The 27514-nt window shown below is 41.4% G+C and overlaps 1 protein-coding gene across 1 annotated transcript in view; it reads right to left on the minus strand.

Annotated features, from left to right (window-relative positions):
• Positions 1-7321: 7321 nt before the first annotated feature.
• efna2a (ephrin-A2a) overlaps positions 7322-27514 on the minus strand; it is a 78380-nt gene continuing 58187 nt past the window's right edge. The window contains exons 2-4 of the mRNA XM_062440477.1: positions 13889-14181; positions 9171-9236; positions 7322-7446 (exon numbers count right to left, since the gene is read on the minus strand). Of these exons, the coding sequence (XP_062296461.1) occupies positions 7322-7446; positions 9171-9236; positions 13889-14181 (484 nt within the window). The remainder of the gene's footprint in view (positions 7447-9170; positions 9237-13888; positions 14182-27514) is intronic.

The raw sequence follows: 27514 nt of genomic DNA on the forward strand, positions 1-27514 counted from the left end.
GGAAATACCACAAGTCCAAGCCCTTTTGTTGTTTTGCTTAACCCTTACATGCTGTCCTGGATCAAATTTGACCTCTATCTATTGACTAGGGGTGGGAAATCACCAGAGGCTCCACAATACGATATTATCACGATACTTGTGTCATGATACAATATTATTGCGATTTTAAATATATTGCGATATGCTGTGATATATTGCGATCTATCTATTTTCACCTGCAAATGATGTCCCCAAAGGAAAATAAACTGCAATTTTCATTTGCAATTTCTATAATAAAAGATCGTTACTTGGCGTCTGTGTATCGATACAATATTGTCATGCAAAATATTGCGATACTACTAGCATAGTATCGATTTTTCCCCCACCCCTACTATTGGCATGTTTTTTTGTTTGTTAAATTAATAGTTCATAGTTTTAATAAGAGAGTAGATATGAGGATTTCTTTTTCATGATGTAGCATTTTTATGATGGCTCTAGTGGTTATATATAAACCCCACAGCTCCATAACGTTCTTGTAATTTTCAGTTTCAATAAAGTACATTTTACATAAAGGTCTAACTTCAGATGTAACCCCCTTTGTAATCATCAATATTTTCATAAGTAACTGTAATTTAATTACACAGTTTTTTCAGTTACTATAAAGGATTGCAGTTCCATTTATTTTGTAATTAAATTACGTAACAGATGCTTAGATGAACATTGAAATCATTCCACTTGTTCATACTGGCCATTTGACGACCCCTTCATAATGATTCACAAGCTGCCTGTGCAAAAATGTATTTAAAAGTTCATTTGAAGCTAATATTAAGCTGTAGCTGTCCAAATGAGTCCAATCTAGTGAATACATTTCAATGTTAGTCTTTTTAGTGCCAAAGTCCCTCTTTTTTCTGCTATACTCTGCAGCTCAACAGAGGAACCCAAAGAAGGGATTTTTTATGATTAAATGATAGTAAATGTGGCAGATATCCACTTGATATAGCTAAATCAGACTGCTGAAGTCTCACATAAGCCTCATATCAGTGAGAAGTTAATGTACAAATTAAATGTTTTTGGTTACTTTTAATCACTGTAGATGTGGTTAATGTAATTTTGTTGCTTGGTAAGTAAATAATTATCATGGCAATATATTTTTATTTGTCCCTCTTTTTATGAAACTCAAATTGTTTTAGCTATTGCATTAGATCCTCCCTTCAATACCGTTTGGTTTGAGTAGTTGTATTTCAAACTGTAACTCTCAGATGAAGGAGCTTTTCGACGAGCCCTTGAACGCACCACATGATGGTACGCATGTCCTGTCATATGACTCCAGAGAGAAAGAGACGCTGCTCATTTTCCCCACATGAGTGCAGCATTTACCCTTCACCCAGACCTCCCCCACCCCCCATCCTCCACCTTCCCTCTCAGTATTTTACATGAAGGCAGCCTGCTGGATATTTTTCCATAGCGTTTCTGAGAGATGTTCTGAAATCTGAGCCCCTTAGCATTGAATCTGCTGTGTAATTCCCAAGTTTTATGGTTTAAACCACAAAAGCCCATTCAAGGTGACTGCAAAGACACTGGGCATAGTGCCAGCCAACATATCAACTGACAGTGTCTAAAAGGCAAGTGTTTTTTCCCCCCTCCCTCTAACTGCAGCTAAATATTTGTCCCCGTTGGGTCACCTAGAGCTAAATACCTACAAGCCGGATATTTCGTAACATCTCAAAATTTGCACAGGGGATGCTCCAGAGCTGCCCTCATCGAACTGCCCACTGGTTTCCTGAGTGGTGCCCAGATCTCTCTGCCCATGTTTCTTTTATGGTCTACATAGTATGCATTATTCAGCAATAACACACGGTCCATCTGGATGCCTGTGTGTGTGTGTGTGTGTGTGCGCGCCTATGCATTGGTGTGTGGTCCACAGTTAACTTTCTTGCCGTGCCATTTCACCATTTCACGCCACATCCAACAGTGCTTGAAGAACTAAGAATTAGTATTTCCTCTGTAATTATGACCTAGGTATAAATGTGTGTGTCAGAGAGAGAGAGAGAGAGAGAGAGTGAGAGAGAGAGAGAGAAAGTGAGAGAGGAAGGAAGGAAGGGGGAAGGAAGAGAGAATAGAAGGTAGTGAGAGAAGGAGAGATTAAGTGAATGTGTAATAGTGACTACAGATGGCACGTTCAGGATCAAGCTCTTTCATCATGCCGTTCCTCATTAATAGAGATGGGAGCGCTGCCCTAATTCCATAATTCCTAAATCATGCCTGTTAGTTGAATATGAGGAGACAAAAGTACAGGGGAGAGAGGAGAATAGATTAGCCTATAGCCTAATAATGTGTCTGTGAGAGTAAGGAAAAGCAACAGAGCAGAGTGAAAGAACAGAGATGGGTCGCCATCTGTATTTTCTGGCCTTCCTTTTTGGCCGTTGCTAAAACCAACATTATATAGGCCAAATTTATTCTCGCCAATTATTGTTTCACATGTATGCCAGCCAATGAAAATAGCTTAAATAATCAAATGATTAATTAGATCTAGAGGAAAATACGTGGGGATATAATGCAAGTGTGTGTATGTGTGTGTGCATGTGTGTCAGTGACATAGCCCAGATTACTAGTTTCTCATGATTTCAAGGAGCACATCTGTTCCTTTCTGGCACAGCTCCAGTTGTATCACACATTCATCTTTCCTCTCACAAGGATTGAGACATGGGAAGGTTTCGAGGCCTTTGCTTGATCAGGTTTAATTTTATGTTAGAGGCTAATTCGGCTGGTACCCGATACTTGTCAGGACATAGAATGGCTGACCAAGCGTGCGTCTCAATATTCAGAGATAATTTCATTCCCTCGTCGGCTTTCACTAGAATATACTCTTTCTCTGTTTGAATTGAGCTCTCATATGAAGCAATTTGATGGAAACCAGAGACATCGATAGCCATTAGCCTGCTTTGCACAGGAGGGCCAAACATGGAAAGTCGGGGCTCATCTATTATTCATGCACCTCAGTTTTCCCCCCAAAACAATGTTTCTGATATTCTTTTTGCATCACGCTGCGAAAAGAGACGAGTCAGTGGTTTCAAATAACGCTTTTAAAATAGGGCTGATAAATGTTTCAAGCTGGCATTGGCCCTTACAACCCCCGATGGGGAAAAGTTTCTATTGTCTGTCCATTCATGTCTGGATCTAATGAAAACCTATTGAGCTCAAAGAGGAGAGGAAACATTTTATATTCACTTTTTTTTTAGACATCATCAGCATGTAATTGTTCCATGTCTAGCTCAAAGGACACATGACTTTTGATAGATATATCAGCTATGGAGGGGGGTTGAACCTTTTAAATTCCAGGGTAACTCTCTATACACAGTACCAGTCAAACAATTTGGAGACACCTTCCCATTCCCTCGAATGACAAAGTGTGTACAAACTTACTGTATATAGAACTCAAGTACAAGTCCTGTATTCAAAATAAATTATAATAGTATAATACTTTACTTATCAAAAAAAGCAAAGTATTCATTCTGCAGGAAAGTGGCCCTTAAGTAGAATATTATTAAAGAATAGATTCACAATTCTTCAGGTCTCTTAAACAATAGTCAGGTTCCCAAATGAATGATTTTAACAGGTTTACCTCATTGCAATGAGTCCTCCACTTTATACTGACCCCCTCAAAATGTGCTCACAATGTAAGTAAAAGGGGGATAAAATCATCAGTCCTTGTTCTAAGAAAAACATTTATTTGAAAGTTTGAATCATGTATGAGGCTTCAGCAGTCTGAGGTCATCCAATAAAGTGGATATCTTCCACAGTTAGACTTTTTAGTAAAAAGTCCCCTCTGTGCTTCGATGGACAGTGTTTTCCTGTTCAGCTGGATGAAGGATAGAAACGAAAAGAGGGAATTTGGCTCTAAAAAGGCTGTAACTTTGAAATATATTGACTTGATTCGACTAATTTGGATGGATGGAGTCTCATATTAGCTTGAGGTAAACTTTTAAATACATTTTCGCACGGTAGGAGGGCTGTGGGTTTTGTCCCTCATCACTTACATTGAAAAAAGCCTTATGAAGGGATCTCTTAATGGCCAGTATGAACAGAGGGAATGATTACAGCAAGAAAAACATGCACCGATGTTCATTAGGGTCCAGGGGGATGCGATTAATGGTGCATGGAAAGATGAAAAAAAATAAGTTCTGCACACTTATCTGTATGACTTTTTAAAATATTGGGTATTTTTATCTCTTTGGTCCTGGAATACTTAGATAAAAGACAACATCTTACAAGTCTAAAGGGGAAATATGTCTGTTTGGTGTAATTTCTGACAACTTTTAAGCATCTGAAATATAACAATGGGCCTGATGTGCTGTAGATACTGCATTTTTGTCACAAACAAAAAAGGACAATGTTTTTGTGTTAAATCTTAATCAGAAACGTAACTACAGCTATGCAATATATCTCCCTCTGAAATGTAGTGGAATAGAAGTATGTCAAAATTACAGTTAATTACAGTACTGAACTCGAATGCACTTTGTTACTTTCCCTCACTGGTAGGCCACCCTGCTAGAAATCTGATGGAAACAAGAGAGGAAAGGCTATCAGACTATTCAGTCTCCATGTTGTCAGCAGTTCAGATTAGCTGTCACATCGCTGAGGGAGATACAGCTGAAGATCGGAGAGGGTGATTTCATCTGAATAATTTCATGCTTTGACTGGCAGAGCTCAATGCTCACCGTCCCAAAGACTTTGACGTCAGAGGATGATAGACTGGGCAAAATAAAGACCCAGGTGCAGTCTAATAAATGAATACAATCATCTGCCCTTTGCGGGAGGAAAAAAAAGAAAAACATCAAATGAAAATTAATTCACATTTTCACTGAAGAAATTCCACTCACTTGGCTTGATTTTTTTGAGTAGACAAAAAGACAATCTTTATTTGTGTGTTTCTCTCCTTGCTCTGACTTCTGTGTTTACTTTTGACTGACTGACTTTAATGACTAAGGTCAGCTTCCACAAAAACACCACAAACAGAAAAGGAGACAAACTCATACATGACGCTCAGACCTGGAGGCATCCTACCACTACCAACCATGGATCACAAACCAGAGAAGAAGAACGATAGAAGGACAGCATCAGTGGAATAGAAGAAGAGAAGACACATGTTTTTTTTTTTAATCTTCCACAGGCTATACCCCATCACTGCATCCCACACAGGAGTAATTAACAGTGATTTTAAATGCTACAAAAATAAGATGAAACAGGGAAGGAAGTGCTTCCCCTTGCTTGTGTGTGTGTGTGTGTGTGTGTGTTTGTGTGTATGTGCATGCCATGTCTTTTTAAAGGTCTATATCTGCGTGTGCTTTTCTACGTATATTTGTACGTGTGTGTGTATCTGTACATGGGTCGTCATGTATGTATGTATGTGTGTGTGTGTGTGTGTGTGTGTGTTCACAGTGCTTACTCATTATTTTCACTTCCCAACATTAAAGAAGTCTCAGTCCCATGGTACACACACACTTTCTCTCCCTCCTCCTCCCTCCTCTGCTCCCTCTCTCTTTGTGCAGTTCCCTTTTTAGTCATGTCCATGAATGCTCCCACCGTCTCAGAGGAAAAGTCTTGTTATCAAAAGACTGCATGTGTGTGTGTGTGTGTTTGTGTATCTGCGTGTGCGTGTATGTGTATGTGTGTGTGTGTGTATATGTGCATGCGCATATGTGTGTTTTTGTGATGCTACCACACACACACACTTCGCCTCATTTGCCACAGTCTATGCGCTTCCCTTATTGGTTTAACCCTCAGACTCAGGACCAGCTTCAGTCAGTGTTTACGTCCATAGTGATCTGGCCTGGGCTCTGAGGGCTGATTTCCAGTCAGTTTCACCCTGTGGGTCCATTTATCTCCCGGCACAAGCTAATCCATCAACGACTGAAAGCCAGACAGGAGAAACTGTGTGAGGAGAGAGGTTGAATTTTCCTTTTGATGTCTGAAAAGTCTCAGGGAGAGCAAGAGAGCGGTAGCAGGGTGTTTCTCATTTTCCCCATGAAAAAATATATCATCATTACAAACAAGATTGATCTGAAGGTTTCACAGTGGTCATGCAACTTGAGTGTCGCCTCCTTTTCTCACCTGTCCTCCGCTCATCCTTTCTTCAGCCTCTACACACACCCACCCCCACCCCCAAACCCACCCACGCCCACACCCACCCTCCTACCTCCACCCCCCCAAAATCCCCGTCCCATTCGTCCTGCCAGTCCGAGAGAAGGTACTGTAAGTGACCACAGTCATAATAATACAGAAAGACAAAGAGGTGGGTGACCAGTGGTACATTCATACATGAGAAAGTCATGGTTCCAAAAGTCACCCGACCCAATCGACATTAGACAGTGCTGAAGACGCCTGTGCTGGCCAGGCTGTGATAAATGCTTTGTTTAGAAACATGAATAAGACAAAACACACCCCACCTGAAAATATACACCTCACCAAACCCACCCAGAACACCCCCCACACCACCCCACCCTCCCCCAGGAACAGGCTATGGTTATACTTGTCATTATGACGTGACATCTGAGCGTCTCAGAAAGAATCAAACTGTATGTTTTGTTTTTATATCACATTGCCATGAATCTACACTGGGTCTGAAAATATCAACACATATAATATTACATTTCCCACACGGCCCTATGTATTTAAATCTGTGCCCTTATTGTTTTCCCCTTTCTTTTCTGCACAGGCCGAGCCACTTTTCTCCTCTCCATCGCTGTACATTTGCTCTTATTCTGGTTGCACTTGGAAATTATCCAGATAGTATAGAATTCCAATTACAATGCAAGCTTGGCCACTTCCAATTCCTGCTTTGAGAATGGGATAGCAATGTGAGAAAAAATCCAATTTTTGTGCATCCAGGCCTATCGCTTAATGCATCCCGCCGTGATTGGATGATAGGAATTGCATTGGAACGACAAGTTTAATCATAGCCATGGCTACATCTACCCCATCAGTGGCCAAGAGTCAATAGTCAAATCAAAAGGACCCCCTGATATGAGTGCAGAGACATTTCCCTTGTGTTTATCAGCTGAGAGGTGCAACACGTCTGTTTCACCCAGACCAGAAGAAGGGCCGCTTCCCAAACAGCTCAAGACCCGACCCTCTCAGCCAGGCCTAAGAAGGGTGTCCGTGGCTGGGCCATGGAGGGGGCTGGCAGTGGGGGTGGTTGGTGGTCGTATAGAGGTGGAAGTGGGAAAGGGAGGAGGGGGGGGGGCGGAGACAGAGGGCTTCCCTGAGGGGTGGTGGATTTAGAGGGACAGCCAGCCCAGCCCAGTGACCATGGGGTGGGAGCTCCAGGATGAGGGGAAAGGGGTCACAGCCAGGAGAAGAGTCCCAGGAGCATTGAGGCCAGAACAGCTAACAGGGCCATGGACCCTGGCCTCCAGCTTGGACCTCCATCAGTCAGGAAGGGCTCCGGAGAATCATATCCCGACCCATCTGAAAGAGAGAGACGAGAGAAAAGAAAAACGACAAAACATCTGAACTGGGAGGGACACACAGACAGATACAAAGACAAGACAATCTAAAACGAAGCGAATGAACGAGGAAATGGATTTACAGAATGACAATGCGTAGACAAGTGAAATCATTGGTGTGGGGGGGGGGGGGGGGGGGGGGGGGGGGGTGGAAGTGGTGGAAATAGAGTGGCAAACCACAAATCTTGCACCCTTCGACAGCTGAGGAAAGGCAGAGGGAAGACGGCAGAAAAGGATGAGGAAAGGGAGGAGGAGAACTGGCGACAGCAACTGAGCTCTGCAGGGGGTTTAACCAACCTAATTACAGTTTAATCACAGAGACTAGGAATCTGGAGCAGCTGACACACACACAAACACACACACACACACACACGCACACACACACACACACACACACACACACACACACACACACACACACACACACACACACACACACACACACACACACACACACACACACACACACAAAGATACATATACACACATCCACACGTGCAACTGCTCAGAGCTCACTCTACTGACAGTATTTCACAGATGAGATGGAAGTTGCAATGTCAGACAGATTACTTTAAACGTACAAAAAAGAAAAATCTATAAAAAAAAAGGAGCAGCAGCAATGACAGAATAATAGAATGTATGTTTTCAGTAATTATGGAGGAGGAGAGAATTTCCTTCCCCCTTAGTGCAATGTGGAACGATCTGAGCCTGAAAAGCTGCAAAGGCGACTCTCATCTTTTACGAAGATCTTCAAAGCCGTGTCATTATCTGGGGAGACATGTTACTACCCAGGTTTCATTCTTTAGTCGGGCTTTGGCTGAAAACTCATGAGGTAGAATCTGCCTTTGAAAAGGTGAACAGGTAGATTTTCAAGATAACGCAAGTGTAGCGTAATGTCTACCGCAATCTGATCCCCATGTATGCCAATCTTCTGTTGAGTTATTTTTAAACGGCATAATCATAGGCCAGCCTGGCACACTTGTGTGAGCACTGCACTCTGTCTACGCCAATTTATGAAGAAGTTATTTTCAAAAGAGTATATCTTACCAGGCTGCCCGCTGCTCGGAAAAAAGCGTATTGTGTAGCAAGAAAGTCATGCTTTATCTTTTACCACAAGGCTGATGCATGAGGGTAATTTTATTAAAAAATATGGAGTGTCTATCATTAGATTACACTCCTACTGTATGCGATAGGTTTATTATTAGATTGCTCTCTTATTTCTTATGAGCAAATCTAGTGAGTTGAGTGATGTTGAGGTTTGGTAACATTTTTTAGAGAGCACTTTCAGCCTACTTTGTTCTTTCTCTACAAGGACAGAAGGTCTCGCTCACACCCAGTGTGATGTGATGTGATTTGATGTGAAATGCGTATGCCACTTTGTGCCTGTGTGCTTGTGCGCGCTCACCCATGCACACTTGTGTGTTCTTTTATGTGTGAATGTGTCAGTATGTGTGTTTGTGTGTGTGTGTGTCTTTTCAGCGTGTGTGTAAAGGTGTTAAAGTGTTGCCTGGCTGGTCTGTGAATCAGAGCAGAGAGTGTTGCCGGGGCATTCTATCAGACCTTTTATTCCCCCCTAATTTTACTTTGATAGCCAATCTGGACCTTTGTGTGTACCTGTGAATGTGTGTGTGTGCGTGCGTGTGTGTGTTTGTGAGTGTGTGTGTGTGTAGTCAGAGCGTGACTTACCTGGAGGTCTGACATACACCTTCAGCTTTAGACATGCCCGCCCCACATGGTTTGGGTGAGGAGACGCTGTAAAAGGCGGAGAGATTGAAAGGAGAGATTAGTTGAGAGATAAAGCGATTTGTGCTGCTGATTGCACTCGTAAAGTAATTGAGGACATTTAATAAAAGTTTTTTTCTCCATGTTGTTTTGTCACAGAGGGAGGGTCATGGTGCTTATTATCAGGTGGTCGGTTGCTCCAGGAGTCACAGAGACTGTGTTTTGACCCGCAGGCCCTGGGGTAAAAACAAGATGTGGGCTCCTATTAACTCTCTCATCCCCTCCTCACTGCTTTATATATACTTTTGTCTAGTAATCAACAGTAAGCAAATTAAAAACAAAGATTTGACACAAGGACCCTCAAAATGACAAGATTTCCACATTTAAGGAAAAGACTCGCTATACTTATATTTTCACAATATACCCTACAAAGAAGTATTTTCTGTGTAGTCAGAGGGTGATGTAGCTTACTCCTTACTCCTCTGTGACCTAGACCTCCACTGTTCTCCAAAAATTATTGAAAACACACAAACTACACCATTGCTCTTAGTTATAAAAGTCCTACATGGGCATAAACATGTGCATTGTAGTTTATATTGAGTCATATACTGTCCTGCTGCTATAAATATAAATTATGTATATGTGCTATGTATATTAATCTGCAGCCGAAAATATTCACCAGCAACTACACGGATTACACCTGCTTATGTGATGGTTAAAACCACAGCAAATGGGCTTTGGACTCAGTGCCCCAGTAACGACAGAAATCAGACAGTATTGAGAGACTGACTAAAACATCATTGGTTGGGATTTATTGATAATAAGGAAAACAGACCAACACCAACCAATCATCCAAGTAATAATGCGGGATGCTGTTGATGGGATGGTAGGGAGAGCAATATATAACCAGGTAAGTTATATATTGCACAGGCACAGTGAAAATAACTGTGTTCGCTGGAGGATGACTTGCCTGAAAAATAGCAAGGGTAGGAATTATAAAGTCAGAAGTGTATTTTCTGTGTTACCACTCTATAATTTGTTTTAATTTAACATTAATGTAATCATTAGCCTATTACTTCCTTGATGGCATTTATTGCCTCAAGCATTTGGAGAATTTTTTATATTATGTCCTTTTAAGTTCTCTTAAACCCATGCTCCCAAGCTTGTGAACTCCTGTAAACATACTGAGGACTTGAGGCAATGTAAACAAGTCTATGAGGGATCAGCCGGCACTGTGGGATTCAGTGACAGTCACATTCATACCTAAGGGAAATACTGACTCTCAAATCGACCTGACTTGAATGTCTTTGGAATGGGAACGGAAATCCATGCAAATTCCCTACAGACCTGGGTCCTTCTTGCCGTGAGGTGACAGTACTAACCACTGAGACACTGTGCTGCCCCGGCTGAATGCCAAAAAATGAGAAAAATGTTAAAAAGTTACTGTGATTCAAACTTCAAAGTACAGTAAATGAAATTGAACCTGGGTTTTAGTCCCACCTCACTCTGATGTGAAATAGAACTGGAGACCCTTAAGGAGATGGTGACCAGCTCTGACTGCTTACACATGAAGACACACACACACACACACACACACACACACACACACACACACACACACACACACACACACACACACACACACACACACACACACACACACACACACACACACACACACACACAGATGTGTAAAAGAAAGTACACATACACTGGTGCTTGCAGAAGCGTATGTGGAGACCTATTGGCCTTCTCCCTTGAGGAAGTCCGTATAGTTAGAGCCCACAGTGACCCCAGAGAGGACCATCATCAAGATCCACGGCGCACAGGAAATAAATCTGACCCCTCTTCTGCCCTCTCCTCCCTCTCTTTCTGCCCATAACTCCTCTCTCCATCCTTCTGTCTGCCCTTCACCTCTTCTACCCTTTTCTCCCTTCCCTGTAGCCCACTTCCTTTGCCTCAAACTTCTTTAAATCATCCACCTACACCCCTTACAGTGCCCAGAGAAAGTATATAGTGGTCTCCTATGAATCCCGGCCGACCTGATATCGAGCCCTCTCTCCTGTTGTGTGTCTTTGTTTTGACTTCCCTACTGTTTCACTGAACAATGGCAACACCGAGGGCAAAAGGGCTAGAAGTGGATAGATATATACCCCCTCTCCTTTATCCCCTTCCCTTTTCTCTGTGCCCTCCAACAATTTTCACTTTTGTCATTTTTTTTTTTTAAAGGTCTTATCGGCTCTCCCAGTGCTTCAGTTTCCCAGCACATCCACAATCCATCGTCTCCAGAAAACCCATTGAAAATCACTCAACCTCATCAGATGGCAGCTGGGGGAAGTAAGGGGTGGAGCAGACCTGTCAACATGTCAACCACATGACAAATACACACACAAACGTGCACACGCGGGCGCACACTCACACCGGTCCGGCCGCAAATCACCGTCAAAGATCGATGGTGTTTTACTCCAAGGATTATCAGTGGAGAGGAGATGCATACACACAAATATACACACAAATATACACACACATATACACACATACACACACATATCGGAAGGGCTGGATGGTTAAAGTGCATGTGTGTGTGACCCTGTGTGTGTGTGTGTTCATCTATGCATGTGAGAGACAGCGAGAGACAAGAATGTGTGTGTGGTTGTCAGTCAAGATGATGGACATGGCCTTTCACGGACTCACAATTGCTTGACAACTGACCCCACAACCAACCCACCCCCCCAATAACACACACACACACACACACACACACACACACACACACACACACACACACACACACACACACACACACACACACACACACACACACACACACACACCAGTCTTGTGGAACACACACTGCCCTCAGGGGTCCCAGAAACACAATACTATAGTCAGCAACTATACAACTCTGGAGGGGCCCTGTCCATCCTTACATGAGACTGAAAACAAAAGAGTGTGTGTATGTGTGTGTGTGTTAGTGCAGTAGGACATCGGTTGGCAGTTATCTTTGCCTCTTTAGCTCTCTGACTCTCACCTGCTGTGTCTTTGTGACAGTGCAGACACCAGACTCGGAAGAAATATTTGCAAACACATTTTTTTTAAAGCTACTTTATCAGCTGTCAAATTGTGTCACTTTAATCTTTTTTGGATTTCAGTGATTAACTTACATGACAAAATTGTGTTACTGTGCTACAAATAATATCTAAACAAAGCAACGCTATGGCAAATTGAATTCAAACTTGTGACAAAATCTGCAGGGAACATATTTTTTTTGCCTTCGCTGATTGCTCTTGCCGGTGTCTGAACAGAGAGAATATCACATTTGGGTCAGAATTACTATCCACGGGCAAAAAAAACTTGACAAACAAATCTATCGCACTTGCACGCCAACCTGACACCATCATCTCATCAGGGGTCATGGTGAGAATGCAGCAACTCCAAAGGCTAAGATCACTATTTAGCCGACTGTGCTGCAGTAACACAGGGAGAAGTGAAGAGACCCATGGCAAGCTCTATAGTGACAGAAATGCTGCTCTAAAGTAGAATCATCATCTTAGACAAAGTCTTAACAAGATACCATAAAAGTAAATTAAGAAATAACTAATGGGATTATTTGAGTAATTATTGAATTAATCTTACATAACTTTAATACTTACAAATGAGTTCTTACAAAGCATTTTGGGGAAATATCTCATGGACAAATGTGTATTTTAAAAGTTTCAACTGTATCTATGTAAATACAGATAGTTCCAACTCCGTTTATTACATTTGCAGTTACAGTTTTTAGACTTGGGGAGAGCAACTCATTGCTTTCTGCATATTTGCCTGCCTGGTATGCAGATCTAAAAAGGCGATCTATTCAAAAGCCTGCTGTCTCCTGCAGCTTCCAAACAGAAAAAGTAGCATTTTTCTGTGTTGTGTCTGAAAGTTTGGACATTGACAGGAAAGCTTTTGAAAGTCAATTTAATGTGCTTTTCTGTTATTACCAACTGATCTTGCACTAAACTGCCCGGATGCAGTAAATCTATCACACCCATCTGGCACAGCGAGCAGCTGAAAACAATGTTTAAGAGTAATTTGAAGCTACTATTTGTCCATGCCTGGTGGGAGAATGATAGCTTTTTAACTCTGTTCAGAAAAACTGTCTCAGGGGGCACAGCCCATCTGTGATACTAATACATGACTTGTTGAAGTGAGGAAAAACATCAATACAGCTAATATAAAAATGATTAAAAACTACGCCTAGTGACATTTTTACCACTTTGCTGAGCATACCATTTATGATCTAGACAGAAGCAGTGAGATACATCAAGAAATAAAGAGAGTGAGAGAGTAGGGGGAGAGATTGAGAGATGAAAGGTGTATTTACGCACACCTGTGGGTGCATGATCGTGGGCTGTGTTTGAGAACTCAATCAACTTCTGTTGATTGCATATTTACATATCATTTACAAATGCATATTGAGCAGTAGCGTGGACAACACACACACACACACACACACACACACACACACACACACACACACACACACACACACACACACACACACACACACACACACACACACACACACACACACACACACACACACACACAACAAACAGATAAACAAACACCCTTTAACTGCAGACAAAATCTGCCACCACACACACACAGCAACACACACTACCTCACTAATAACCTACAGATGTAATAGTACTCGTGTCCAGGCCTGAACTCAAAGCCCAGGGAGAAGGGGGTGAAGAGCTGGAACTTCTCTGAGAAGCGCAGGGGTCCATCAGGACCACTGGGACGGTTGCACTCCCAGCGCTTGAAGCCACGCATCCGGTGCTGGCAGGAAGTGTAGCCCTCCTGGTTTACCATGAAGAGGATGTAGCGCTCCATGCGCCCATGGGACGGAGGACCCTCATAGTAGGGACAGTAGATGTCCAGATAGTCATTGATGTTCACTGCCACCCTGTACTCTCCATGCCAGAACCTGCAAGACACAGAGGAAACAATACATTTAAATTTCTTCATGAATAAAAATAATTACAAATTGGCTCTAGAATATATGTGGAATCAGTGGGCAGAGGTGACAGGGCTGTGAGAATAGTTTACTGAGGTAAAATGAGATAGTATGAGCCATATATTTAGAGAAAAAACTATACGTCCTCTTCAAAACTATGAATATTTACAGCTTGTATTGAATTTCTGTTTCACTGCACAGCGTAAAGGACACTGCAATGAGAGTCCATGCTGTGTATCATAATTATGAAATGATTGAATGATCCCTGTTAGCAGGTTTCTTGTGTTTGTACCAAAAGGGAGATCAGAGGTTACAGCCCGCAACAAAACAGCAACCCTCAAGATTGCTCAAGGACACGCCCACAAATGCATAGAGAGTCTTTAAACCACCTGAGTGATGGCAATTTGCAATAGAAACATCCTGGAGGGTGTTCTTTACTGATTTGATAAACAAAAGAAGGAAAAAAAAATCAATAATTATCTCTCTGCTGACGGCTGAATTTTGCATAGTAACCAATTCCATTTTAATAGAGCTCAGCGAGTTATGCTTCATGGGGATTATTAGCATGTTTGGAATATAGGCTTTTCTTTCCAGTCAGAGTGCTTAGATGAGCGTACTGGTATGATACTCTAGAGAAGTGGGTCATGTGATGGTAGCGCACACATTATTATCCCACCGCCTGAAGCAGCGTATCGAGGCGGCTGTGGTGAATGTCCACTTAGTTCTATAGACATGCGGATCACTGAGGTTGGCATGATGAATAGAAGTGGGTCAGAGGTTACTGAAGAAGAAACATTACATGTTGTAGAGTGTATATACTGTGGCAGTTTTCCTTGCTGTGTTCCTCCATCTGGCACTGAGACAAACAACAGCCTGTAAAATACCTGCAGGTAACACATGGAAATACATACGGTAGTGCTTGAATTCAGTTGATGTTTGATCCCTTTCCAATCGCCTCCGCAAAACGGTTATAAAACATTAAAAACATTAAAAACATATGGCTGCATTTTTTTCCTTCATAATACAGGCTCATTTATGTTTTTGTTTTGTTGGCAGTTTTTCTTATACAGTATGTGAGCTGAACTTTTGTGTACAATCTTGAAACCATCTCTCTTAGAGGATGAGGCTGGCAACGTTCTATATGTTTCTTATTGTAAACAAATCCCATGAAAGAGCAAAACCAATAATATGTTAGTCATTCTCTCAATACTTTCCTACTAGCTTGTCTTTCACACTCAAGCCCAGAAACACATTTGTTCCTATTGAAGGAAAAAGGTAAAATACATTTTGAAGGAGGCAGAATAATTCTCCAGCTTTTAGCAAAATTTGTTGTGGATTTTCAGTTGTGGATTAATACATATTTGGCGCTCTAAGCTGGTGTTTATGTCGGCTGAACTGTGTGTCATATCAACTCAAGTTACACTACATCACCCATGTTTACTGTAATGAAGAAACATGTCACTCAGTGCAATGGTGTGGCTCATTTATGTGTTTTTAACAGTTTTTGAAAAACAGTGGATGTTTATGGTACAGGAGAGATATAACAGCCTTTGGCTTCACAGATAATACTTAATAGTAGTAATAGTAACTATAGTATATATTAGAATATCACCAGACCCATCCTTTAAAATAATCTTAGTTCACAATGCAAAACAAGCCAATGTTTACAGCCCCAGTATGAGACTATACCAGACAAATACTGTCTCCCAAAGCCCAAGATGTTATATTTTTACCTGACCAACAGTCCACAACTCAAAGACATTCTGTTGAATGTAACAGAAACCAGAAAATATTCACATTTGAGAAGCTGCAACCAAAGAATTTGGACATTTTTTTTCTTAAAGAATGACTCCAAATGATTAATAAATTATCAAAATTCATGGCTTTTCATTTAAGAGTTGGCAAATAATTAATCAACTAAACGCCTGCAACTCTAATATGGTTCAATCAATATTTACGTCTAACACCCAAAGTGTTTAACACTGGTCTTAAAATACACAACAACTGTGTTTTATGAACAATTGTTCTTTTGTATCAGCAACCGTCTGTGAGAGAATACAATACAGCAGTACTTTTTGAATATTTGATATTTTAGATATTTTATTAATTAGCACTCCATAAATAATATGTGTCCCAAGGGTATGACTTTGTTTTTGCATCTTTAACAGCCCGCAGTAATTCAAAATTCAAGTTCACTTTGAGACAGTCTCTGGTAAAGCATCTAACATTTCAAAACCTTTTTAAAATTGATGCGATATCGTAGAGTAATATCAAATCTCTTTGTGGGCATGTTCATATGTGTCTTGGTTCTTCTTCTGGTGCTCGTCATTAATATCATTGCTACCATGGCTACGATAGATTTAATTTCAAATGTACCAGGCCAAATACATTTACAATTCAGCTGCTGCACATGATCAAATATGGCATCTTGACGCTCTGTAAATTTGAGACACAGGAAAATATCTTCAATCAAATAAGCATAAACAGAACCAGTTGTCGGGCAATCTCGACGTCTCAGATGACTCGCACACAGATTGAGCATTTTAAACAAATTTATCATTTTCCCCCTCACCTTGGCAGTAATTGATTGCCTGGAATGAAGACATTTTGGTCTAAGTACTTTCGGTTAGTGGGATATTTAGCTTTGGGACAAATTATCCCTATAACGGCAGTCCTATCTTTCTCCCAGAGGGCAAATCAGGAAGTGAGTTAGATGTGAAATGAGTGCCTTCATGCTTCAGTGCCCTATCAGAGCGAGTTTTGCAGGTTCTAAAGGGATCCTTGAACAGATCATTTAGAGGCATTGATCCACTGGGGAGCTCCTCTCAGCTCTCTCTGCTCCCAATCAACTCTGATTAACAACTAAAGGGGAAAAGACAGAGAGAGAGAAACAGAGGGAGAAATGCACAGAATGACAATAAAAAAAGGAGTGAAAAGGGAGGGAAAGAGGGAGTGAGACAAAGAGAGAAAAGGTAGGGGAGGAATGGAGATACATGTCGAATGAGGACAAAAAGAAGAGGACGAAGGGGGACTGAGAGGGGAATAATGAGATTGCATGAAATGAGAGTTAAAAAGAAGACAGAAGAGAAGTCGACAGAGAGCAGAAGAAGAGGAATAGGCCAGCTGGAGGAGGAGCAGATGGAGGAGGAGTTTTTCTGTCTTTCATTTCAATTTGTACCACCGTGGTTTTCCATCTGAGACAAATGTGCTTTGCCTATTGATTGGGCACTGATACATTTATGGATGACTACCATCTGAGTGTTTAGGCATACGATGAAGTGCGTTTGCATTTGTGTGTCTGGTTGCATGCCTGGATACAGTGTGTGTGTGTGCGTGTGCGTGTATGGTTAGTTAAATGGTAACTTGGTAAAGTGGCTCTCGATGGGTGAGGATGCTCAATCCAAGAAAGGGCTAATGTGCCAGGATACATTAGGTTGTATTAAGCTACTCAGCGCCCTGCCCTGCTCCTGTGACACTGTCTGCATTTCTAATATGCCCAGGCAAGAGGAAACTATGTGTGCAGCAGGTGTGTATGTGTGTGTGTGTGTGCAGGTGTGTGCCACTGTACTCCGATCTGCTAAGCAGTACATGTTGGTGTGCAGTTATGTGTGGACGAGTGTGTGTGTGTGTGTGTGTGTGTGTGTTACCTCTCAAGCTGTGTTTCATTTGGAATTAAACACACACACTGCACCGCACAAAAAGACATGGGAATGCACTCACACTGACGGCATGTCTCTTTCTCCCAGAACTGTGTGTGTGTGTGTGTGTGTGTGTGTGTGTGTGTGTGTGTGTGTGTGTGTGTGTGTTGTTGCTGGGCCGTTTTGTCAATGTGCATACATATGTGTTGATACCTGCATTGCTTAGGTCCCATTAAAACTATTACAGACATTACAATATTGTGTAATACTTTATCCGAAAAATTTGCATGAAACTGTCATAATACAATTGTTGAGGGGAAAAAATTGACATATATTAAAAATTATGAATGCTTATGATTATGGTGTTATTGAAGAATAAATCAACACCCCCTGAAAATATTATTTTAAGCAACTTGAACTTCTTACCGTGCTGCAGTGATGTAAAAGTGTACTCTGGGGTGCATCAGTACACCATAGCGTCACCCTTGGGTGTAGTAAGAGCTACAGCAGAGCACACTTTTGACCACACCCAACTCAGACTTAAAACTTTTAACCAGAGAGGGCAGCAGAATGATGCTTTTTAGTCAGGTGTAAAATTACTCCTTAAAGGACCAGTGTCTAGGACTAATTGGCATCTAGTTAGACTTTTCAAAAGTGTAGGAGAACCTATGGTGGCCACGAAACTTGAGAAAAACACAAAAGGTCCTCTCTTGAGCCAGTGTTTGTTTGTCTGTTCTGGGCTACTGTAGAAACGTGGTAATGCAACATGGTGGCCTCCGTGGAAGAGGATCCGCTCCCTATGTAGATATAAAGGGCTCATTCTAAGCTAACAAAAAAACACATAGATTGTCATTTTCAGGTGATTACACACCAATTAAAACATACTTATGAACATCATATCATATAATATTCCCTTTCAGATATCACTAAATATTACACACTGCACCTTTAAATGTGATTAGCTTGATAATAGGAAATTCCTATATGACTATTCCTGAATAATTGGCTTGCTCTTAAGTTAGGATGTAGATTTTGGAAACTTGTAATTCTTAAAGTGCACAAACTCTTGTGGAAAACATTTAGCTCTTTGACTGCTTTTTTGTTTCTTGATATATATTTTTTTTTCTGGAAAAAAGGCTGATGAGAGCAGTGACAGCGAACCAAGACAGTAAAATTACAGGCCAGAAAAGCAAAACATTGAGCCAAAAGATGTTAAACTGATTTAAAGCTGAGGGGATCTGCAGTTGGTTGGTACAAATAAACCCATTCACATACATTAAATATAACAATACTGACTATAGCAGCTTCAACAATTAACAGTGTAATAGAGTAATAACTTCATCTTATCTCATCATCTCAGTAAGATAATGCACTCCTCTAATATCATGACAGAGTGACTGAAACCTCTTGAACCATAATTTAACAGTCAAAAACATGTATGATGTTTAGAGTTTATTCTTGACAATGACCCCCCCCCCCCCCCCCCCCCCCACACACACACACACACACCAAAAAAAAGTTCTCAAAACGTTCCCCATCATTATTATTCCACAGTAGCTCTAATACAATGATATAAACAGTCTACACAAAAGGGTTTTAAGGTAGCTTACAATAAAGTACAAGCAAAATTACAAAAGTTCCACTAATCCTTTTACTCATTCTGTGTAAACTCTTATCACCGGGACACGAAATAGTGAATGCACTTCTTATTTTCCGGGTGATAAAACTTGATTATCTTTCATTTCCAGAGAAAGATAGCTTTTTTTTAATTTCTGGGATATTGACTGTCAATATAATTTCCACTATCAAAAGGAAGAAAGGACGAAAACTTGATAATTAGGTTCAGGGATGCCTAGAAAGAGACAATAGATCTTCAAAATGTTATCCTATTTTCTTTGCTTTCAAGACTCTTAAAATGTGCCAGCAAAGCAGGCTGTTGTTTAGGTTCATGTCGTTCAGTTCATGGTCTTTTCAGCTTTTTGTTCTGCCCCTTCAAGCCATTTCTTTTTAATATTGACTGTGTGTAAACCTGTGCAATATGATATGATGGTTTGCTTCATTACTAATTCCCTGATGTCTCACAGATTCTCCTCAGTTTTTCAAAGCAATTGAATTGTCTGGTGGGGTTAGTCAGATGCGGCTGAAGGACTCGGCTTTTGGCTGTTGCCTCTCATCTGGATGTAAACGGTTCATTCTGAGGCTTGGACCACAATGAGTGGAAAAGAATGTGTGTAAAAGGGTTTTATGGTGTTGGGCACACAAGTCAGAATAAAAAGAAAGTGAAGAGTTTAAAAGTTGAAATGAAAGCTTAAGGAAGAGAGGAGAAAAATGAAAGCATGTCTGTGTGTCCTATGATGCAAGAATCTCTGCGTCGTACAGTAATATGTGTGTGTATGTGTGTGTGTGTGTGTATTTGTGTAGTGGCCACTCCTTAGTATTCTGGCGCCACTGAGTCATCAACATCATCCCTCCGCATGGCTGTGATCAAAGCTTCCTGGTTGAAGAAGCCTCAGATGTTTACCATACCTGCCTGCGTCCTAAACAGCAGGCCGGATCAACCAACAAACATCAAAGGATGCTTCGCTCTCTCTCCCATTCGCTCTCATTCTCTCGCTCTCACTAATGTCACCCCTCTCTTCATCCATAGCTTTCTCTTTTTCCCCAGCTTCACTTGATCTCTCTCTGTCACTCTTGCTAATGTGGCATTCACGCTGTGGCCTTAAAAAACACTGCTCGTGGTGCGGTGTGTCAATCAACCAAACTGCTTCAAATTCGCCAGTGAGATTTTGGTTAAAGAGAGGTTCAAAGGAAAATGAGAGGTTGTCCACAAACTGAAATATGCAAGCTCTCAAAAAATGTAATGGTGCAATGTTTTGACTTACAAAGGCATCACTGCAGCTATGCAAACAGAAAGGAAATTATAAAGCAAACAGACAAAAAATGAAAAACTCTAATGTTCTTTACATTACAACAGACTGAAGCCCATACAGTAGTTCAGTATGGGTTATATTATACGGTTTTTTTTTATATGCAGAAGAAACGGCTGTTTTAAACGATCTAGTAACTGTGTGTGCAGCTGTCAATTTATGCTTGCTTTTTTCCCACACAGATGTTTGCCTGAGCCTGACCTTAAAAATATGTTCCACCCACCAAAAGCATTTATACACACAGTCGATAAAATATTTAAAAAAAATCAAGACTTCCTACTCAATGGTTCATCAAAAAAATATCAAATTATATCCAGTTATAATCTGTGGAATTTCTGACCACTTGTAGCACGAGGGGACAACATTTATGAAATGTTGTTTGCAATATGATTAAAATCCTGCCATTGTTTGGAAACTATACTGCTGATTGACAGCAGTATACTGTCATAGACAGTGAAGAATATTACTGCTTGTTAGTAGACATGGATTGGATTGGGCATGGATGTAAATAAATCACAATTTAAAATGTTTTTAAAAAACTGCAATTGCAAAAATGTTATGAGGAGAATATGCTGTGTGTTGTATTGTTCACAATATAATGACAATAAAGGCACTTTGACTTTGATGTTTATTGGATCTTGGTCAGACACATTGAATGTAGACTTAACTTTAGTTTGTTTATAAGAAAACTCCACAGGGCACCTTTAACTAATTTTCTACAATATATGAAGAGGAAGTCAAGTGTTGGAGTAGCCCAGTAAAATCTGTTATAATTCTCCTCGGCAGTCAAAAGAAGAAAAAAAGTTGCTCATTCACCACATCGCTCTCGCCTGTCTAGTTGGAAAAGGATTCAAAGAGAACAGGTTGATGAATCAGGTGTGGATTGATTTTCAATTTTTAAACATCTGATTTATCCTCGCTTCACCAGTTGAAAGCAAAAAGTCGAGAAAATTCTACTTTTTTTGCCAAGTTTTATCAGCAGGCACAGCGGGTGATATTTTCTGCCAGCACTGACTTTATCATCATTCTCCTGTTGACTGTAATGAACATCCAGTTTGCTCTCCACCACATACCACCATCACAAAGAGATTGCACATTATCATTGCCAAACCACGGCCAATTTAAGGCACTGGTAGCCAAATTAAAATGTGCAGTCTTCTTGCTCAGCATTTGAAAAGTGCACAATTTCACCTCATTTGCCTTTTTGGCAGGCGGTTTCACGATGTGTGTGTCTATAAGTAGCACAGTTACATCGCTGTCTCAGTCTGCTGCGCTGCAGCTTCACTCACTCTCAATGTCTCTCCAATTAACTCCACATTTACTCCCCATTTCTATCCCTCCGTCTTCATCTACTCCTGAGTTTTGCTCTCTCTTTTCTTCTCATTTTCTCCCTATTCCTTCAATCTTCATCTCCCCTCACTTCAGCTTCATTTACTCACTCTGACTCCCTCCTTTCTTCCTCTTCTGCCTCTTCTCTCACTTTCCCTCCAGGAGCACATCAGCATCTTTTGACATTATTGCTGTCTCCTCTTTAGAGTCGTTATGACACTCATTGCCTGCTATTTTCTCTTCCCCTCCACCCCCCTTTCCAATTGTGTAGGCGAATTTACGGTGGCCATGAAACTTGCAAAAGAAGGCTATAGAGCCAGTGTTTGGTTTGTCTGTTTTGGGCTACAGTAGAAGCATGACAGTGCAACATGGTGGACTCCAGTGGAAGGGAACCCGCTCCCTATGTAGATATAAAGGGCTCATTCTAAGATAACAAAAACACAACAATTCTTATTTTCTAGCGATTATACACTAATTAAAACATACCTATAAATATTACATTCCGTATCTGCCAAGTCGTTGCGCTAGATGCCACTAAATACTACACACTGCACCTTAAAAAATGACTCCCAACACACACACACACACACACACACACACACACACACACACACACACACGCACCGTTAACACACACAAAGACCCATCACCCGCTGCCTAAGACTCTGTAACTGCTTCTCTCTCAGCAGGAGATGTGCTCCTTTCTCATGCTGTCATCTCTGCCTGTGACTCCCGCTGTATTGCTGCTGAGGCTCAGGTATGTGGGGCAAAGTAAACACGTTGCCTCCCTCCACACAAACATATGGTGAAACACATATCTACAAACAAAAATATACTGTAGAATACTAGGGCACATATACTGTACACTGAAACACACCAAACACATATAACACACACTGACAGGATACATAAACACATACAGTACAATACAATGAGACACGTGTACAGATGAATACACACACAGATTCATTAATTATGTAATTATCTCTTGATTCTCCATAAACACATGCTCATAAGTAGAAGGAATAGGCAAATGACACACATGCATTAGTTAATGTACTGTATGTGCACTGCAGCAAGCATGAAAGATGAAATAACCGAAACCCACGCACACATTGCCAAACTTGAGTTGTGTTGTTTTGACAAGTTCCACATCTGTCACTCTGAATAATGTTGCCCATAGATCACTGCGGTGACATTCAGCACATCTGAAAGGTTATTATGTATTTCTTCAAGACGGGCAACTCAGACCCCCTGTGGATTAAACGCCGCCTTTGCCAATCCCAGGCAAATTCACACACTGCCAGACACAAACATGCTCCACATCATACATACAGACACATACAACCCGACACCCACCGACAGAATTAACATAACAAACCTTGTCGGGAAAAAAATCTCTACACCCCCTGGAAGGATCATTGTCACCTTGGTTATGTGGTAGCTAAAATATACACAAAAAAACTAGGGACAGGATACAGCCAAAGCCAGACAGATAGAGTGACAAAGCCACTGATGGATGGACAAGCAGGACGAGTTAGTCAGACAGATGAGATGAGAGCTTGTGCACATACGGCGCATCTGACAAGCTGACAGACAGAGTGCATGATATGCCTATATCAGTCTCCTTTTTTCTGTGGGACATTCACCGTCATGCAGTACTGGCTTTGGCACCATCAACAGCGTAAACAGCAGTGGGGCTGTATTGGTATCGACAAGGTTGGCCCAAAGCGAAGTGAGAAGGAGCTGATGGCTGGTGTCCAAGCACACCAATAGGAATCTCTCATTGCAGACAGGGTGTTGGAGGGGGGAGTGGGGGTGCGAAGACAGAAAAGGATTTGTGTCAGTGCCCTGCAGAAATGTCATGTATCCACAGAGTCAATGTTTAAAGAAGGGAGACGAACTGGGTGATTTATTTTTCATTCCATGAATACTTATGCATTCTCTAGAATTTCTGATGCAGTTTTAATGATTATATATTTTTTACAGACTGGGAGACCCTCTTGGTGCTCAGTCAACATGAGCACCCCATATTTTGAATCTTAACACTCAAAGGGCAGAGTTGTAAAAAAACAAGCCCTCCATGGTCTGGCACTGTTATTTGTGATCTTTTAACCCCACATCTCCACCACAACACAAATCAAATGTTGTTAGAGGTTACACAGTTCAGGCTCAAGACAAGGGGGGGATGATGCTTCAACTGTTACCCCAATTATTGGAAAAGCTCTACTCCATAATGTATCACTGTACTCTGATTATGTTTGTTTATTCAATCATTTATTTATGTTTTTTATGTTCATTTTCATTTGTTTTGATCCACATTTAACCATTTCCCATCACTGTTCTGGTGAATGTTAAAGTAGACGTATCCCACACATTTCCAGATCTATATTTTTATTCTGGGGCTCTACTGGAATATCTTTGCATGATTTACAGTTATAAACCCTTCTTTATCTTATCCTGAATGTTTATGCTGCCTCTCAGTTTAGCCTCTGTCTGAAACAGACTGTTTTAGCTCCTGGTTCTTTAAAGCCTTAGAAGCTTTGACCCCCCCAAATTTATGGACGCACAGTGCCAAAGCAATGACCAAAAGAGAAATATGGCGGAATCCAGAGCAACGCGTCAACTGTATAGTCACCTTTGTTCCTCTCTTACATTATCATAAAATGAATTTTGTGTCATCTGAGCATAACAGTCCATCTACACTCTCTGCCTCTCTGCAGCCTCTCTACTTTTCACTCGACCTGCGTTCAGCATCTCTGCCCACAGAAGCAGCCGTCTGTCAGCGGCAACTCCTGGGAAGCAGGGAAGACACGGCTGGACAAACTGCCTTCACCAGGCTGACTGACACCAGAAATTTACTGAACCAAAAAAAGTTTGCAAGTCAGCTCCATGGGAAGGAATCAGCAGTGTTTGTATTTAATGGTTAATTGATACGATTAAAAAAATCCAAAACACATACACAGCAGCCTGCTCAGATTACACTTGGAGCATAAAAAATGTGGGGGGATCTCCATCAAACTGCCTCAGACTCAGTGTGGATTAATACATTTAATAAAATGGAAGCATATTTGTTCCATGAGAAAACACTTTCTATGTGAATAGGCAACTGCCTCTCTCTCTCTCCAGTTCGCCAGACCTCTCTGACCATTCAACAGGTGTTGGAGACGGGAGACTGTCATGTCCTCACACAGACAGCTGCTCTGATGACCACCCCCTGTCCTGCACACGAACACAAACACCCCCTGCTGACTGGCTGGAGTAGTGTTGCGTGGCTCGCTCCTTGCCACTGTGTTTACATGCCCATTTACAGAGCCAGTGCTGTGTATGAACATCGGATATGTTTTCGGGGCACACACAGAGCAGACAGCTAGTGGACCATGAGGAGATATTTACTTAATTTGACAAAAAGTTTATTGGATTAGAATTGCTGCCTCTTCCTTTAAGGCCTTTCTTGATGAACCCACTCTGTTCTGATTGGTTAGCTTCTGGTAGTTTCCAGAGTCCATGTAAACAAACAGTTTTATTAATAACATTTTGAGTACTTGAATTAAAATGGAAAACTTCTCAAATACATCTATACATGTTCGAGCCCAAATCCGGTTTCGAAACCTGTGAGTGAACAGCATCATCAACTCATGCAACAACTTTAATAACAAAGGCTACATAAACAAAGGCTGGAACGGACAGCTGTTTGTCAGCATTCACAAACAATCTGACGTCATCATGAGGAGGAAGTGGACGTAACATGATAAACGGAGCATTCAGAGCACGCTGAAGGATTTTTACATACTTTCACCTCAAGTTTTGGAACTTTGACCATTTTAACAGAGGTGCGACATTGTAACAATATGAAAATAACAGAAAACCATAACAAACATGATATGTCACATTTAATGAATATTATCTGTTGTATCCGTACTTTTGAAGCACTACTTACAAGGGCACTTGTGGGTTTTTTCACTTTCTGATTGACAGATTAACAGGCAGAGTGAATGACAGGGTGTCAACGAGATCATGTAACTGACTGATTCAGCCAGCCATAAGGCTATCAGGCGTGGCCCACTGACTGGCTCATTAACTGACTGCCTGAGTGTCCAGCAATCTGACGGACTGTCTTACTACTAACCTTACTCATCAACAAACTGCCTGAATGTCAAACTGACTGACTGACTGACTGGCTGACTGACTTATTAACTGTCTGTCTCGCTCCAGCATCACACTCTGGCTTAAGGATCTTCATCTAATATGGATGGGTTCATCCAGATTGACGAGGTGAACTAATCCATGTAGTTTGGGTCAAAGCGTTTGAGCCTCTGTGGGTTGGAAGTCACAGAGGGCAGAGGGAGTGAATGGGGAAAGCTGGTGTATAGATTGCTTTGCAGCATCTCTAATGAGTAATTAAACACTTGAATGGAGTCCAATTAAGATACACACTGTGTTCACAGGCACGCACACACACACACAGCCGCACACACATCCACGTATCGACGCTCAAGTAAACATCAGCATGTAAACAAAATCAAAGACACACACAGGGAAGCATGCACGCTCATACTAATAGTCACACTTCTACGAGTAAATCAAAAAACAGAAATACACACAGATGCATATACGCACACACAAACTCAAGTCTCGCCACATTAAGTGGAGCCATATGTGCTGAATGTTGTACAGGGTTCTGGCTGAAATGAAGGTCAATGCTGTCTGACACTAATAGCTGCCATCTCCTGCTCTCCTTTCCCTCCCCCTCTTTCCCTGTTTCTCTGCTCTGTTTCTGTCTCTCCATCTTCATCTCCCTCTCTTCTCCCCCTTGGCTTTTCTCTCACTCTCTCTCTCTCGTTCACGTTCTGTCCACCTCTCTTAGTGTCAATGTTTCTGTCACTCACTTTCACTATCTCAGTGCTAATTCCAAGTTGTAACAAAACAAACATATTCTAAACCAAGAGTGTCCTCGAAACAACAGCGGCATGAACTGTGTTTACGCTTTGCAGACAAGGACCTCTAGTGGCCAGGTCAGTTATGACAGTTGGGAGCAAAGGGCGAAAGTGGCGTGACATTGGACATGGGGCATGCTTAAAATGAACTTGGTTGTACACCGTGTCAAATGACCCATTGACTGTATATACCGATGGATGCATTGAGGAGTGACAACACACCTTGGTTTGCATTGGAGCCGGTTTGAAACTCAGAGTTGCAGTTTATGGTCTGCGCCATATTTTATGTTTGAAGCCAGGATCTTCCAAATGAGGAGCGTGGGGTGTTGCCTTTCACGTTAGCTTACACCAGCTTACTAGGAACATCTTCTGCTAGTGTTACCTGCTTTTGCTAAATTGTGCATGCCAGGTATTGCAATCGAGTAACATTAAACTTTCTGAAATATTGTGACAACAGGCCAGACTAATTTTA

Source organism: Scomber scombrus, chromosome 19, assembly GCF_963691925.1.
Source record: "Scomber scombrus chromosome 19, fScoSco1.1, whole genome shotgun sequence".
Classification (NCBI taxonomy): domain Eukaryota; kingdom Metazoa; phylum Chordata; class Actinopteri; order Scombriformes; family Scombridae; genus Scomber; species Scomber scombrus.